The 17,646-nt window shown below is 39.0% G+C and overlaps 1 protein-coding gene across 6 annotated transcripts in view; it reads left to right on the forward strand.

Moving 5' to 3' along the window:
* The window catches only part of LOC105696114 (glutamate receptor ionotropic, kainate 2), a 332,137-nt gene extending 318,687 nt beyond the window's left edge, over positions 1-13,450 (forward strand). For 2 of the 6 annotated variants that reach the window (XM_012418304.2, XM_012418303.2), the window contains 2 exons: positions 407-562; positions 7,341-7,535. In XM_012418304.2, coding sequence (XP_012273727.1) covers positions 407-562; positions 7,341-7,535 — 351 coding nt within the window. Of the gene's footprint in view, positions 1-406; positions 572-3,034; positions 4,109-7,340 lie in introns of those variants that run through there. The other 4 variants (XM_023433910.1, XM_012418302.2, XM_012418305.2 and 1 more) reach the window with 3 other exon arrangements.
* The last annotated feature ends 4,196 nt before the right edge of the window (positions 13,451-17,646 follow it).

The raw sequence follows: 17,646 nt of genomic DNA on the forward strand, positions 1-17,646 counted from the left end.
ACAATTTTAATGTTGAACGTTACCAAATCGCATTGTTGTTTATCATGTGAAATCAAAGGCAATCCGTTCTGAGAGAAACAAATGGTTTTCACTGATTTCCAAATGAATAGCCCCTCGATGTCCTTCCATAAACATAAAGTACGAACTGGGTGTCTAGGGTCACCCAAATAAAAAACTTACCTTTCTCTTATAAAAAATTACACAAAATATACGATGAACACGCCATTATATTACATTTGCAATACAAATCGACTGGGGGGAAGCAGAATATCAGGAGAATATTGTTAACGAAGTTATTGGCAAAGAAGGAAATTGGGAAAGCCAGAGTCCTCGCTCCGGGGTCTGAGGGTTAAGAACATTTGTACGCTGTGGACGAAACCTGTAAAAGAGTTACCATTCCTTCCAGGACGACACATCGAAGAGCAGCTCTGCAGCAAACGAGCTGGGTCTTGCGAACGTCGGGGGAGTGTTCGTGGTGCTGATGGGCGGCATGGGTGTCGCTTGCGTGATCGCGGTTTGCGAGTTCGTCTGGAAGAGCCGAAAGGTCGCCGTTGAGGAGCGGGTGAGTGAGGTCAGATAACACGAAGACGATGGCGTCGTCCCTAGCTGCACGGCGCCCAATGCTCACCTCGATTTGGACGCGATCTATCTCGACAAACCCCGGGAGTACATCAGTTGATGTTCGCACGATGGTGGAGTTCCTCTTTAATGGTCCAGGACCAACTACAGGATCACTCGGGTCTGAAGCGCCCTTTTTGCTATCCGCTCTTCCATGGACCCAGATAGCGCACAGGTTATGCAGACATTCGATGATGAGATAGTTGGAAACCAACCCGTTGGACTTTTGCGCTCCTTGGGTCCGCTTTTGCTTCTATCCACTGTAAACGACCATCGGAAATAGTTATTCGAAGAGTCGCGCCGTTCAACTGGTTGTTTACCCTTTTCTCTCACGTAACCCTTCCGTTACGATACACTTTGGTGCTGACGGTAAATGGCTTGATGCGTTGTACCTTGGGTTTGTGCATGCGAATAACAAGCTATGCGTGGAATTAAAAAATCCTAAGCATCGGGTTTTGAATAACGGTATTCCACATCCGGAGCAAGAACCTTGCCCCAGCCTGCACGAGACTGGGAGGTCAATGGTTTACAAGGGATACGCTATAAGGTCCTCGTAGCTACCCGGACCTTGTCCGTGGGACTCGACACCGGTGTTCTATACGCCTTGGCAACTTCCCAGGTCCCTAGACCCTCCTGCTTAAGGGGCGATCGTGGCGTAAAAGTAAAAAACGCTTTTTTCATCAAGCTATAAAAATTTGGGTTTGCAATGAAAATTTCGCTGACAGACCTAACAGACCTGACAGACCTGACAGACGTCACAATGGCCGTTTCGAGGAATTATTTACTCGGAAATCACTGAAACCATTCCCTTCTTTGAGAGCCAATTGTCTTTGATTTCATCAAGAAACTCAGTAGAGTTTTGAGCCAAATACATTTGAGCGCTAATTTCGTAGTGTAGAATGATGAGCGAAATATGATGAACAACAATGCGATTCGATAACAAGTGACGGTCGGCTTTAAAATTGCGACAGTGTTTCAGTGATTTCCAACGATTTCCAGCGATTTCCAGCTGATTTCAATGTGATTTCAAGCGTTAAAATCCATAATTTCCTGAGAGAATAACCCCTCGGGCCGTTCCCAGATATGCGTGAACGAGTACACCTTTGCCAAATAGAAATATTGTTTAGTTTCATTGAATAAATATTATTACCTCTGTGCATCTTCAGGCATTAACAAAATTCAATTCTTTGAATTTATGGCTGACAAAAGTTCAATCATATAAAAATGCAGTTGATTACGATTATACGATATCACTGTATGTGATCATTATACAGTTGCACATAATTAATTTTGTTTACGTAAACCAATGGTGAAGAATGTCTATCGGCGTCTTTTGTAAATTTATGAGATAACATGCATCACATGTTTTATTCCATAATTAAAATTTGAACAGTCATGGAGAAATCATATTATTTGATTTTGTAATTCCGCTACTTTGAACAAATAGTAAATAAATGCAGTAACGGAAAAGTTGCCAATATATGCGACATACATTATATTGTTTGATACTGCAAAAGCTTGTAAGGTTCTAGGGGTTTATCGTTTGAACAAACTGTTGAAAATTTCCACACATGTCTGTATAATCTACCAAAAACTGCATGCCACTTTTATAAACACCATTCCAGCATGTTTTACACCTCATTGTTATACTGCCAATTCGTATATTATTAAAAATGTTCATAAAATTCTTACACTTTTAGTACATAAGGTTGTTATAAAATCAAAAATTTTACGTCTCAACAGTGAATTCGTACACATTTATTATGAGTTTCTAAATAGATGTGTAATTCCATGACATAGTATAATTTTGTGAAATCCTTTTGGAAAATTAAGACACTTATGTACTAAATTTGCAATATATGTTATACATTTTAATTAAAAATATATTCTAAAATTAGTATGTCACGTCCGAATAAAACTTCCATCAAAACTGTTGCAGAGTTACAATATCTTCTTAACAGTGTACCCTCCTCCCTCAATTTTCAAGGTTTTGAAACGTCATTATTTTTTTTTTGTTAAGCCATTTGAAATAAATATGTATTTCTAAACCTCATACGTACAAGCAATTTGTCCCAATATTTTTTGTTTTATATCGACAGACTTTATTTACGCAATTTCCATTCGCGTAAAAAGAATTGAGGAACGGGTGTATTTACATTTTTAGCTGTAAAGGATCCTCTAGCTATCACGGTAAATTGATAGCTTGATTTGCCATTAAAATTTGAAATTTTGAGGACAATTAACGAAAAATGTTGTTCATCGCGTTACCCGTAATCAAGCCATACCTGTGTTGTTTAGTCCTCTGACATGACTTCCTTGTCGTTTTCAGTGGAAAGTGCATAACACTTCTCTCTACGTGTCTGCGTCGCAATGACCATCCCAAGACTTACCGGGTCATTTTGGTATTCTGTTTTAGAAGCAGAAATCCTCGGGGAAAACGATCTGCGAAGGTTTTACCGATCTGCACTAGCGGATACAGTGGGAGGACGCTTCAAAAACAGACACCAAGACCGGTGTGTTTCCTATCCGTTTTCGTGACCCGAGATGAACTGGACCTAAGGAAGAACTCCATCATGAATGACTTATCCAATCGAAAAGTGAAAAGAGAGGAAAATTTAAGGGAAGGGACGATGTTTGTGCGTGCAACGAAATAACAGTTAGTGGAAATAGCATTCGATATGAAAAAGGCGGAGATACAGGAGCCGCTATCACTGGGCTCTCCGATCGTTCTCCTTTTTTCAGTCTTCGAAGACACGTGCTAACGTGGCCGATGTCACTGATATCACTCCACACTCACATGAAACGTCCATGGTGTGTTTGATCGTTTAACAGGAACCTTTCATCTAAATACCTTTACCGATTTATTCCTATGCCGTGTGTCAGTAGGACCAAACATCTTTCCTTGCCTTTGCATTAAAGAAATGGAACGAAATTCGGGAGATGAAGGTGTCCGTCATTTACTCATATCAAGTACCGCATCGATTCGCTGAGTGTTCGAACCAGTCTTATGATCTAGAGGGTGATCGGTGACACCTGCCAAATTGCAAATCGAAATTAGCCAACACGGAAGACAGGATTTGTGAGATTAACGCGGATGCAAGATACGACGGATGTTTGAAAAACAATCACCATTTTGTACCGACTAGATAGTGAATGTGTAGTCTTAGGACATAGACATTTTATTGTACATACCGGATTGTTCGACGGGCCTTCGCGATTTCACTTTGGAGTTCGAGGAACTTTCGGAGTAACGATGCCAACGATTTAAATGTTACGTTTAATGGCGTTGGCTTCTGACGATTTCTTTTTAACGAGATCCTTGCTCCTACGTCTTTTATACTCGTGAACCTCTTTCCAAATTAGACGACGCGAAGGCAGATTCTCGAACCCCAAGCGTTCAGTTATTCGATATTTAATTCTATGTGTCGGCTCATTACAAAGAAACTGTAATATATGACCATTGTGATTAAAGGCATTCAATTTTAATAGACATAAGCGAACTGTGCTGAGAGGACACTCAGCTTCACAGTTTAGTATGACATTGTTAGTCGTGTCGCAATATGTTTCTTGCCTCTCTCTCGCCATGGACTCGCAGGAGGTGAGCAAACCACTATTATTCCTAGTAATACCGCTGCATGATAACACTAGTATTCTCAAAGATATCATTACCATATTCCAATAGAAAATCGTGTAATATCGTATCCAAGTGCTGGATGCAAGAAGGACTCACATAGAAACTCTGCGGGGCAAAAAAGAAATCCATGTGTTTCATATCTGATACATATATGAGCCGCTCAGTGCACACATCGACTAACTCCACTTTTTGAAAAATCTTAAATTTAGGTGTCAAAGCACTTGGTATAGTCATACCTTTTTATAATTATAATATCTTTCCTGATTAATAGAGACTAACACCATTAAACGGCAACATTTTTTTGGGCATTGAATAATAAGCAATTTATTTCAGAAGCCATTTTGATTAACTCCATACTCTAATGTAAATCGTAGACGAATACCTGGCAGTATAGTATTATTGGATTATCTGTTGCGGCCGTACATCGACGCTTTTTTTTTTAAACAGCCGAAGATGCTTTCCCCCTTTCAACAATATGAGTAATAAAATCGCATCAGCAAACAGATAGAAAGAAGCGCAATGCAGACGGTAGTTAGTATAACAGTGATCTCTCACGCTGAATGTTACCGTATACTTCACCAATATTACACGGACTACATATTTTTTGGTCTTTTCAACATTACTCCCTGATTGTTTTTAAAGAACAAAATATTATACCGTTATAATCAAGATGAGCGAAACTAATAACAATGTGGATGTGGAAAGCAGTGATGGTTCTTCAATCCGGTTTATCAGCAGAAAGTCTGGGGCAAGAAGACGTTTATCGTGTTTCTCGGATTCATCCGATTGCAACGGTACAAATTCCCCAACAAACCCACCGATTGGGAGGAAAAGAAGTCGTAATCCTGATAAATGGGCACGTAATTTACAAAAGCATAACGGAACAAAAGGTTTGGCATACAGGAATAGGGGATGAAATTTAATACCTGCAAAAACATTTGTCGATATAAAATGCAGACGATTATTTTTTGGCTATTCTTTCTTATTAATTTTATATACCGTTAGATGAAAACTATAACTGTATTTATGTATTCTACATTATATATTTGAAGTTATGTTATAATAGGAATTTTAAAAACATTACTTCATCACATTTCTCAACTTTTTGTTTTATGGAGTTAATCAATGTGTGCACTGAGCGGCTCATATATTGATAGATATTGAAAAGATTGTATAATCAGATTCTGTAATTTACTGTCACCATTTGTTTTAACTTTTCATTCCATGTCATCCGGCATAAATGTACACTTCTTTGCAATATTAACATATTTGTTGCTCTATGGTGACGAATCTGAAAGAAATTATAAGAAATCATAAATAAGCCAAACTGATTCAATTTATTATAACGTAGCAGGTTTAGATCGAAACTCTATTACCACATATTTATATATCCAAAAGTAGATTGAAAATGTCATGCAATTAACTTTCTTACATGTAAAACAGTTGCATTAAGAATACCTTTAATGGTTGTTTTGAAAAAAAATGGTGAGCCTTTCTTGTACAAGGTTCCTCGTATCAACATTTTCATTTGGAGGAATTTGGTTAATTGTTGTGTTAATGCTTAATTATTTTTTTTCCACTGCTTTTCAAAGACATTCCAGGGTCCTGTTACGAATGGAATTCATATTCTTTGCTTTACATTAAAGGCATGGATATGTCTCTATATTACGCGTTTCTATATTTCATTTCTGAAAGCACCAAAATTTGACCAACTACATATCATGTTATAAATTCAGTTGCATTGCACAAGGTTGATATGAAATTATGACTATTCCATTTGCAAGAAAAAGAAAATCGTTTAAATTATTTGTATTATTAAGAAATATACGATTTTTGTAGACATGCGATTTACAAACTGCACATGTTTGGGAAAAATGTCGCGTGCAATGTTTAATTTTAATGATAATAATTTGACCGCTGTACAACCTTTTACCTATTCTGCACTTATGAAATTCAAAATATTTAGAGATTTGTCAGATTTTGAAAACATTTTGTTCCGAGGCTCGAGGACTTTACCACGCCATTTAGTATTTTAAAAAAGATTTAGTAATTTAAAAAAGCTACCAACCTCAAATATCAAAATACTTAAATATTTCGCATGCATAGTGAAATCTGTCGAGCCCGAAATAAATTATCTTTTTACTCCTGAGCACTCGTACAATTGTACGGACATCTCACCAAACACCTCTTGTCATAGTTACATAACACTGAAATAATATTGTATGTAACGGAAATTATTAAAAGATTGATATCGCATAATATTGAATTATTACCCAGATAGACAAGTGATGTAAAATTTGCATCAAATTTGCCTTATAAAGTATCATGAAATGACTCATGAGATCATGTGTGTTGCTTATGAGTCCTCATTTGGAACTCATATCTGCAGTACACAATGACGAACCAAAAATACTTAAATATGAAACAAGATTAAGTGCATGCAATGTCTCAATGTTCGTACGCATACGTACAGCTAAAGTTATCTCACGTACTGCCGATAAACAATTACAGCGTCCGTAGTCCATATTTGAGTCATGTCGTGATGGAAACGGAAACATGGACCAATGTCGTATTTAGCTCACATTTGTAGCATTAACTAACTTCATACAATGTCCGCAAATTAAAATCGTGGAATAATGTTATAGCTCTTGTTTAATTTTACATAAACTTTCACTTCATAAGTGTCGGTTATGGTATAACTGGCGTATGACTCGAGTATGTGGTAAATATATTACTACAACTATGTATGACAAATTTATTGTATAATATGCGTACATGTATTGCAGACATTTCATGCAGCAATTTGTTTATAAATCGATTTTCCTCATCATATAATGACCAAGAATTTCTATCTGGGATTATTTGTTTTATAACTGTGTTATATAACTGCGTAGGAAATAATAATGTAAGATTTACGTGCATGTAACGTGTATGTTACGTTACATGTTACAAAGAGAGTAACGGGTATATTGTTGTTACCAAACCGTGTTTGGTGGGATGTAGTAATTTTCTTCAATCAATCTCTATCTGTATCGTCCATTTGCTATTAAATATGAAAGATTTTCTAATAAATTTGTTGCTTTTTCAGACGTCTCTGTGCACCGAAATGGTGAGTGAATTACGGCACGCTCTGGATTGCGGCAATGGCAATAAGAAGCCGTCAAAGAACGCTCTTCGCCATCGTCGGAGGCAACCCTCGGACTTGTCAATCGTGTCCGACGAGGGCGACCACCCTCTGTACGCAATGTACGCGCACTTCATCGGAAAACCACCTTTGACATAAAACAAACGAAGCTAAATTACGAACGTAAGACAAAACTACACGTCGACGTGGTTTAACCACTTCGGTACCAGCGTCGACTTTAGTCGATGGCCGTGATATGAAGGCATACAGCCGAGCGTCGACTTTAGTCGATGGCCGTGATATGAAGGCGTACAGCCGAGCGTCGACTTTAGTCGACGGCCGGGATATGAAGGCGCATAGCCGAGCGTCGACTTTAGTCGACGGCCGTAATATGAAGGCGCATATCCGAGCGTCGACTTTAGTCGACGGCCGTGATAGGAAGTCTCACAGCCGAGCGTCGACTTTAGCCGACGGCCGTGATATGAAGTCTCACAGCCGAGCGTCTTTAGTCGACGGCCGTGATATTAAGATGCACATCCGAGCGTCTTTAGTCGACGGCTGCGATATGAAGATGCACAGCCGAGCGTCATCTTTAGTCGACGGCCGTGATATGAAGGCTCACAACCGAGCGTCTTTAGACGACGGCCGTGATATGAAGGCGCACAGCCGAGCGTCTTTAGTCGACAGCCGTGATATGAAGGCTCACAGCCGAGCGTCTTTAGTCGACGGCCGTGATATGAAGTCTCACAGTCGAGCATCGACTTTAGTCGACGGCCGCGATATGAAGGTGCACATCCGAGCGTCGACTTTAGTCGACGGCCGTGATATTAAGATGCACAGCCGAGCGTCGATTTTAGTCGACGGCCGTGATATGAAGGCGCATAGCCAAGCGTCGACTTTAGTCGACGGCCGGGATATGAAGTCTCACATCCGAGCGTCGACTTTAGTCGACGGCCGTGATATGAAGGTGCACAGCCGAGCGTCTTTAGTCGACGGCCGTGATATTAAGATGCACAGCCAAGCGTCGACTTTAGTCCACGGCCGTGATATGAAGTCTCACAGCCGAGCGTCGACTTTAGTCGACGGCCGGGATATGAACCCATCGGCTAATGAGCGCCGAAGTGGTTAAACGTTACCAGCGGAAAGCCAGCCGTTCGTTTCTTCTTGACTGACAACTATTTCATGAAACAAGAAGATGCCAATTTCATGAACAATCGTCCCATCCGATAAACTGCGATCTGAAAATAAAAATTTCACGATATGAGTGTGATAACACGGGCAGCTGTCGCTAAGTGTACATACGTATTGTAAGTCCATCGCATTTAGGGTTACTGCACGTGAATTTTCATAACGTCAATGGTAAATAATTCCACAGAGCGAGCCTATAGTGTAAGAGAGATCGAAGTCAAATGTAACACAGGGCATTGTAACAAACGTTATAAATGTTACCTTTAAACTTGAAAAAACGTATCGAGACAGTGGAAGCTTTCCGATATCGCAATGAACGTTTCGCGGTAATTTAATGTTTGTTAAACTAACCGTTCCGTGGTTATGAACATTTTTCATAAAGGCATAGGCGTGTAACATTTTTATGGGTTCAATATTTTCGATTTGTATTTAATTCCGGGGAAATGAAACCGATTTACTCGTGCTACGGCATTGCATATAGAGTAATTCGTTGTATGTTTAATGGATTTAAAGTTAAAACAACTAAGTAGTTATAATTATATCAATCGTTTGACGGAATTCGTTGGGGATAAGTGCAAGAAGTCAAATTGACTCCAGTAATCTACATTGCCGAAGAACACATTCGATAAAATTTATTTCCAGCAGACATTTCAACACAAAAACATACCTTGTATACATCAAAATATTCGTAAACGGAATGAAAACAAAATATATCAATTTGACATATATTGTTTAACCTGTACATCGGTTACAAGTCTACCAAATGTTGCTTTCATTTCCGAACGAATCCCAAATTAATCCAATCTGTTGTGCATTTACGTATTTGTCAACTTATACCTAGCGTCCTTAAATATTCATACAATTTTTCAAATTTATAACTAACGTTACATTTGCTCCGATAAGTGTTACAATTGCACCCCACATCGGTAGCCATTGTACATAGACGTTCGGTACGGAAAATATAGTTGGCAATTTTTCATGAACTTGTAAAGCGATAAAATCTAAACTATCTTTTGGTGAAAGGTTCGGTTAATGTATGTACCCAGTTTCAATTGTAAAAATCCGTTATTGTCAATTACAGAGTTAAAAATGTAAAAGAATTGTTACAATTTACCTCGGTCCCCCTTACCCTCGAAATTGTTATGCTTCCGTTTAAATGAGCCGCTCAAGGGTGTTCATGATTATGAGAATTCATGTGTAATAGGCATTACAGCGCGATGCAAAATGCGTAATTTTATATGTTCGATCTCACTCGAGTGAACTAATCAAAACTCGATCGTTGATGGGAGCAACGTATGAAGGGAGCGTTTGTCATTGAATGTAATTTTTTGACTAACTTGGTTATTGTTGGGTTTACATTAATAGGTGAGCTATCTCGATTGTGTTGTATCATAGGAATAGATTTTGTTTTATCATTTCCCAACCTTTCAGAAAATCAAATTTGACACGTTTACTCTGAGAAGAAAGGTTTCATTGAATCTGATTCGAATGAATTGGATGCAACATTTTTTCGGAATGATAAGAATATATCTGAGTCAAATAATAATTCTTTGATTTGACAAAACGTTTCATTGGTACTGTTCAAAGAAATCATTTTTTGGTTCGGTGAATTTTTTTCTTTCTCAACGTAACCGTACGCGGTTAAGACCATTTTGATTACATGGAATTGCAATTGATTCTCTTAAAAGTTCCAAGTATTTGTGCATTTCTTATCAATTGTTGACGTACAAACTCTGTTTAACTTTAATGCACGTTATCTGCTTGATAAATCTCTCAGAGAGGCAAGACTTTTGCAGGACCACAATATTTAATTGAAATTCATCTGATCACGATTCGGGACATTTTCTCTCAACCAAAACCAAGTTCAGTCACGTGATGCGACATTTATGTAGTATAGTAAAGAATGACGTCCAATCGATCAAAGTTAATTGTAAATTCATGTATCCATTTTATAGATAATACGAGATGTGTCTCAACATCGAGTGATATTTGTTTCGTCTTTGAGAATGTCTACCAAAACGTAAATTATGTCTCGCATTTTGTAAATGTCATTAACTATGTTCCGATATTTCCTGGCAAATCTTTGAGAGTAATGTATTCTACTATTATCACTGCCTCTATACACATCTTTAGCTACAGAAATATGAAATAACTAAAAAAAGAAAGTACTTCATGTTTGTTTAGACTTACATTGCTTACATGATAAGTTAATGTTAAGAAACAAAATTCCGAGAGATGTTATTACCAATTCCAGAAATGAAACGTATGAAATCCGACGTAATAATTGATTATAACGAACCAATTTCACTTTTGTGTGATTACTAAATATCTTGAAAATCTGCATAGCGTACACTGTTTACAGTTTGGTAAATAACTTTATTAATTAAAATAACAACTAATGGTATACACCGTATGCTATGCATTGTCACTATTACACTGTGGTATTGAAACAATAATAATTAAAAATTACACGGCAAATAGATAATTTCTAAATATACGAAGATTTAAACTGCTTAATTAGCCAAATTTCATCCTGCTTTGCTTATCAACCAATTTTTTAATAGTATTTCAGATTTTTGGTATTTCTTCTTAACGATGTTACTTGAATGTGAATACGTATATTTTACAAATATAATCATAAAATTTGCATTAATTTCTGAAGTACCTACCAGTTGTTGATTCAGTACTTATTACACAGATCAGAGGTACCAATAAATGACTGATCTCAGAATTCAGTGCCAACGTAACGTAATAACAATAACTACCACTCTACCAATCATTTTAAAGGGCAGAAGAAGTTTTCATACTTTTTGCAGTGAATATCGGAACCTAGGCTTGCGAGACTAAAATTAATACTTCAGAACTGATGTACAGGGTTCACCCCGAGATAATAAAGCTCGGGTATAGATAAAATAGGATCGTGTCTCGCTAGATACATGTCGTTTCAACTACCGTTTCCATCTTGTGAGAGCCGTCATTTCTCCACATTGTAAATATCCTCGACTACACAGGTAAGGCGGCAATCGCGGAAAAGATATCCTACGGAAACTCGCCGTCGTTTCATCGACCCTTGTACAAAACTACGAGCGAGTAGTATTCATTTTTGCCTTCCTTCCTTTAATTCCGAGTATGCTTTCATCGTATTCACAGAGTTTACCTTGTAATGGACAAAGACAACCCAGGAGACTCGGAAAACCCGTGTTTTGTGCGACCTTATAAATTTGCATTACACCGACTTGCTATTATCAGTACAATGTAACGTTGCTCCCGTGTAATTGTAAGAGAACGACGGTACGGTAGCATTGTGCCATACTGCAGTAATGTTCTAAAAGGTTAAGTCCATATGTCACCTGTTGTCGATGCATTTTGAAACCGGAGACAGACTGGTGTCCGTTGTGGTCAGAACTAGGGATGAGATCATGGCAGACCAAATGCAAGACCAAGACCATGTTAGTCTTGGTCTTGGTCTCGCATACTCGAATTTTGGTCTTGATCAGTCGAGTTTTGGTCTTGAAAAATGTGCAAAACCAAGGCAAAGACTCCAAGACCAAGACCGATTTTGCTCATCACTGGTGACACGTTGGCGCAGCAAACGCTGCTGTTTCAGTTAATTAAGATATCAAATTTTAATTGTGACAGGTAGTGACCCAAGCGTTTATATGGTGGATATGGTAAAATAAGACGTGGAACGTTTCAAAGGCATTTTTCAGTTGCCCAACAAACGCACTCATTTGCATTTTCTATTCCATCGGCGTGACAAGGTTGCTTGTCTAACATGTTTGGTTTAGATGAGTGCCACATATTAGGGTGATCTAGTCACGGCGGTATGATCGCAGCGTGGGCCAGTCTGCCCCCAGCCTGAGAGAACCACTTCGAATTGCTGTGAACAGGGTATCAACACAGAATCGTTTAGGATGTAATCGGAACTTTAATTCAGAAGTGGTACCATGCAAATGCTTTGCAGCTAACTCAAAGTCCACGTCTCCTTAAAGTGAAGTTCTGAGGTCACGAAAGCCAATAAAGTCAATGAGCACGTAATTTGAACGAATTTCTTTAGACACGAGCAATTGAACTTCAAATAACGGTAAATAGCCCATCATGTCGTTATCGAACAGTGAATTGAAAAACTTCTAAAACTTTCTAAGCTCTAGGTGGGACAAGTTTGAAGAATTGTTGAGAGGAATTATAAATCAGGTTTCTAAGATGGCTCGACATTGAAGTATGGGTAACGTAAATTAAGAAGTAACCTACTTTACTATCCGAATATAAACTTGATTGAAATGTAACGTACTTGCCGGACTCAGTGACTGATACGATAACTTCCATTTATAATACCTACAATGTGCAACACGTTATCACGTTATCTCACATGCAGTTGCATTAATGGCACAATGTCGCGGTATATTTAGGTTCGTATGAGCAGGAAAATGACAACTTAGACCGGCGACAAAAATGGAACTTCTTCTGCAGCGTTTCGAAGTTTGTCAAGGGACCAGTTGTAGGGGACATTGAGTTTTCTCTGATTGTTTGCTAGAGATCAATTCCGTGCCGACAACTCGTTTGGCGCCCGCGAAAAGAAGTTCCAGTATCTCATGACGGATCGCAAAACCGCAGTAAGAAAGTTCTTCGAGACCGTTTATGGCGCCAACGCGGTTTCCGGTTCTTTTGCGCTCACGCCCTTACTCTAGAATTGTTTGCGTTACAATCCGAGCAAGGCGATGCCATTGCGCCGAACTTCTTGTAAATAATATGTCGGCTGCAAAACACCGTCGTTGTTTCGCGCGACTCTGCCAAAGTCCGCTGATCAGATCCTCGATCGACGATACTTCACATTTGTAATTGCATTACGAGCAGCATGCCAATCGTGAATAAACTATTCATCTGTACATTCCTGCACGTGTCTATCTCCTATTTATTTCACTTCTATGAACGATCTGGTTGATATTATTTGCGATTTTTCTGTACGTAATATCAACCCCACAAGTTGGTCTACCCGTCCGAAGACGTGATCTGAGTGTCCAAGCAATCAGCACATACCTTACACCTGTTTTATAACCACTGGTGTTATAACTACTGGTATTAAGTGTCGTGTAAACGCCGTACTACTCCGATTTTACTGGTAACACCGGCGTAAAATGGGGTTTACACGATGCTTAACACCAGTAGGTATAATATTAGTAGTTATAAAGCAGGTGTAAGGCGGGACATGTAAATGTATTCCTTGTGTGGTGGGGTGAAACAAGTATGCACTGTAGTGGCATGTCGTTCAAATATAGAGTCCAGCGGAAACCCACTATAATGGTGTATCGTTCAATGAATTAATTGACCAAAGCTGCTACTGTGATGTATCGTTCAAAACGGTAGAATAAGGTACCTTAGGGTATTAAGGCCCATGTGGGCAACAAGGCCCATGCTTCTTGTTCACTATAGAATAAATGTACCAAGATTGTTGCTCCCTGTGCCAGTCATTAACATAATCAAGAGTCCATTTCATATGTTGTCAGGGTTGTGGACGAGTCCATGGCAAACTAAGGTCGATGAGCAATATTCCTGAGTGAAATTTATAAAATTTGGTTGCCGCGTTCAAGCTTCATGTCACAAAGATTTGTAAAATGCTGGACTTTCCAGCAAGTACCGACGCACGATGAGAATTTTAAGATGTATATAACCTCAGAGCTCGAATATTTGATGCGCTCGGTGGAAGTGAAGATATTGGAGGGGCGTCGGAGAAGGCTGAAGGGCTGGTCAACGAGTGGCGGTAACAACTTCGCCCTCGACTTAACTCCATTATCCTGGATCCTTGGATCGTAGAGTCCTCCTCGTGATGTGCCCTGGACGAAGGTTGTCTGTCAAGTGAGCGAGCGCTGGTTCTCCGGTCTTGCCTAAATTGTCGCACCTGAGTATTTACACGCACAACCCGATAGAGTCCTCAGACACCGATGACAGACGATTGCGCGAATATTTAAAATGAGAATACCACTACAAATGGAAAGTTGCATTCTTGCTGCGCTTTCTTCCCTTTCCTCTATCAAGACACAGGACGGGATGTGGTTGGAATGCTGAGCCCTGATTGACACTCTTTCGAGCAAGCGTGCCCTGCACTGTCCATGACCAAATGTTGCTTAAATGTGCTTCAGGCTGCATCACTCAAATCAGATGATTCAAGAGCGACTAACCCTTAGATTCTGACATCTGACAATGATCACAATAATACGCGATAACGTTGCAGGCATTTAAAATCTATGTTCCACTGCGACACCAAGTACGAACATTTAAACAATGTTGCTTAAATGTGCTTCAGGCTACATCACTCCAATCAGGAGATTGAAGATTAACCCTTGCATTCTGACATCTGACAATGATCACAATAATACGCGATAACGTTGCAGGCATTTAAAATCTGTATTCCAAGTACGAACATTTAACTAGCGAATTTTTATAATAAAATGAATAAGACTTGCATAAGAACGTCAACAGCAAAAGGTCTAATCCGCTAAATATGGGCACGAATAAAAGGAATCTATCGAAGAAATCCATTGATAAGGAAAGTATGGGTAATTTTAATTAATCCAATTTTTATTCCCAAGCCGAGCGTTCCTCGGCGATAACTTCTACGGGAAGAAGCCAGTTACTTGTTTTACTGCTGATCAGTAGGGAAGTTTATTAGGGGAATTTACATGATCACTAGGGGGATACTAGACATTTCCTTATTAACGCGATTATCGTAGCATTGCCTCGGGGTCAACATAATTGGCACCGGCGTTACCGCGAACGGCGCCGTCCTAGGGAAAGGTTTACGACAAAATTGCCTTCGGGTCGTCGTTGCCCGAGTATTAATGTTCCGCGATTCCGGTCTCTAGAAATTCCACGCACTTTACGATCGATCTCGTCCCTTCGTTCCTTAAAGAAGGGTTCGTTAAATTTTAAGACGAAGGCTATGACTCTTTTATAACTGCGCGAACTTTTTTGTCGTTTTAACTCGAGAGGTCTTCACTGCGTTGTTACTGATCGCAAAGGAAATCAAACGTGAACTGCGAAGATCGAACGATTTCCTGCAAGTATTAAGGTAATAAGAAAGTCAGCTTTTATATATCTGAAAGATACGGTCATGAAAGTATTCCCTGAATTGGGTATACAGATTCGCTTGAAATTTTACCACGCGAATGTGCAGGCAGAAAATGTACACGCTGTGCAGGCTGTAGTGGTCATTCTGAATGTATTTATATAATAAGTAATATATGTAAAGGGAGAGATGGAGGGAGAAATAGGGAGAGATGAAGAAAGAGGGAACCAAGAGGCTAAGAGGTGTTCCGTTGAAGAGATAGAAGTCGGCTGCCGCAATAATAGGCCGTGATAAATTTCTGAGGAAGATCGTGGACGCACGATCTGGCCAGGAGTTGCCTCATTTTACCTCAGAAGGCCTGGCCCTGTATTGGCCATTGGAATTGGATTGGATTTTAATCGGCGAACGGATAAAAAGCCGATTTATTTTATTGCCGATCGACACTGCTCCATGACGCACCCCAAAACGACAAGTTAAGCCCCTCTCTCTCTCTCTCTCTCTAATTGTTGCTACTCGTTATTTGCGTTTTGTGTTCTTGTACTATTTTATTTTATTTAATTCATCTTTCGGGTTATGTATCGTTTTATTCCAACGTAGCGTTTTTATTCTTATATTTATTTATTTTTGTATTGTTATATTTTCCGTTAGAGCGATTATTTTATTATTTATTCTTTTAAGTTCGTTTTGGTCTCGGTCTCTTTTTATTCTATTTATAATTTGCGCATCTTTTTATTTATTTATTCATTCTTGTTTGTCTAATATAGAGACCTTTTAGACTTCCCCGTTTATTCTTATTGATTTGTCTCCTAGTCTTTTTTAGAAGTCCCTCTCTAAGGGTAATTTCAACCGTTACAATTTGGCGCCCGACACTGTTACAAGGCATAGCACTTGTACATGAAGCAGCCGTCACATTTTTTCAGGGTTGTCATATCGCGGTTGGCAGTAGCAGTCCTTTAACTTAAAATGGACTTAAATGGGGCATCATTTAACAGCCATCCGATGATCCCCTTTTATTTATACGATTTAACCCCTTGGCTACTAAAGGCGTCCGACGTTTGGTCCAATCTTGCCTGCACGTATTGATGAATTTCGCCCATATGTCGAAAGGGTTCCGTAGTTAAAGGGTTAACTGAAAGATGCTGCGAAGCGACCATAAAGGAAAGATATTAGTAATGGTATTCGATACTGATCTATATACTAACTGGATAGCTGGTACCTATTTGTTCTTTACGGAGAGGATTTCGACAAATTCAAGGCACACCAGCGCCATTACATATGGGCAGTGATATTAAATAAATAATTTGTGCGCATGTGTACAAATTTTGAACCGTCAATCCATCAATTGCGGCAACAGCACATTTTGGACTGTCAATTCGCGAAGGTAAACGTTTAAGATAGAAGAGGACAGAAGAGACATAATTTACGTGTAGAACGGTACGTTGGACATATTGTAAGTAAGTTTCTACTAAAACAGAACGGTTATCTTTTTTACCGTAAACGTTTTAATATTTCTTGTGCGTTAATATTTCTCGTAAATATTTTAATAAAAATGGCAATTTCTTTCTTCCAGAAAATTAATTTCACATCTTTTGTACTATCTACAGTCAAAAGACGCATTGTATTGGCGCATACGCGAATACTACGATATTAGTTTATGTGCCCCTAACTATAGGCACTGTAGTCGCTTCAAAATGTCACGCCATTTTGTAGGGTATCAGATATTCAGTTAGTATATAGATCAGTGGTATTCGGGATTTGAAAGACGCGCTTCTTTTTTCCTTCTTAGAGTAGAGTCGTTAGGTGGCGCGGCGCAGCGGACGTTGGTAGAAACTTTTCGGGGCCGCGATGAAACCGGCGCGCGCGGGATAAACTTCTAAACGCGGTAAGTTATATATATAGAACGTTTTGTTCCATTTTAATATAAGTGTTTTTGAAATATTATTTGCCCAATATGTTATAAACGTTTCAACAACATTTAAAATTAAAGTCACACATTTTGCTTCCATAATGACACAGCGA

This window comes from Orussus abietinus, unplaced genomic scaffold (assembly GCF_000612105.2).
Source record: "Orussus abietinus isolate OABI.00-Male unplaced genomic scaffold, Oabi_2.0 scaffold51, whole genome shotgun sequence".
NCBI lineage: Eukaryota > Metazoa > Arthropoda > Insecta > Hymenoptera > Orussidae > Orussus > Orussus abietinus.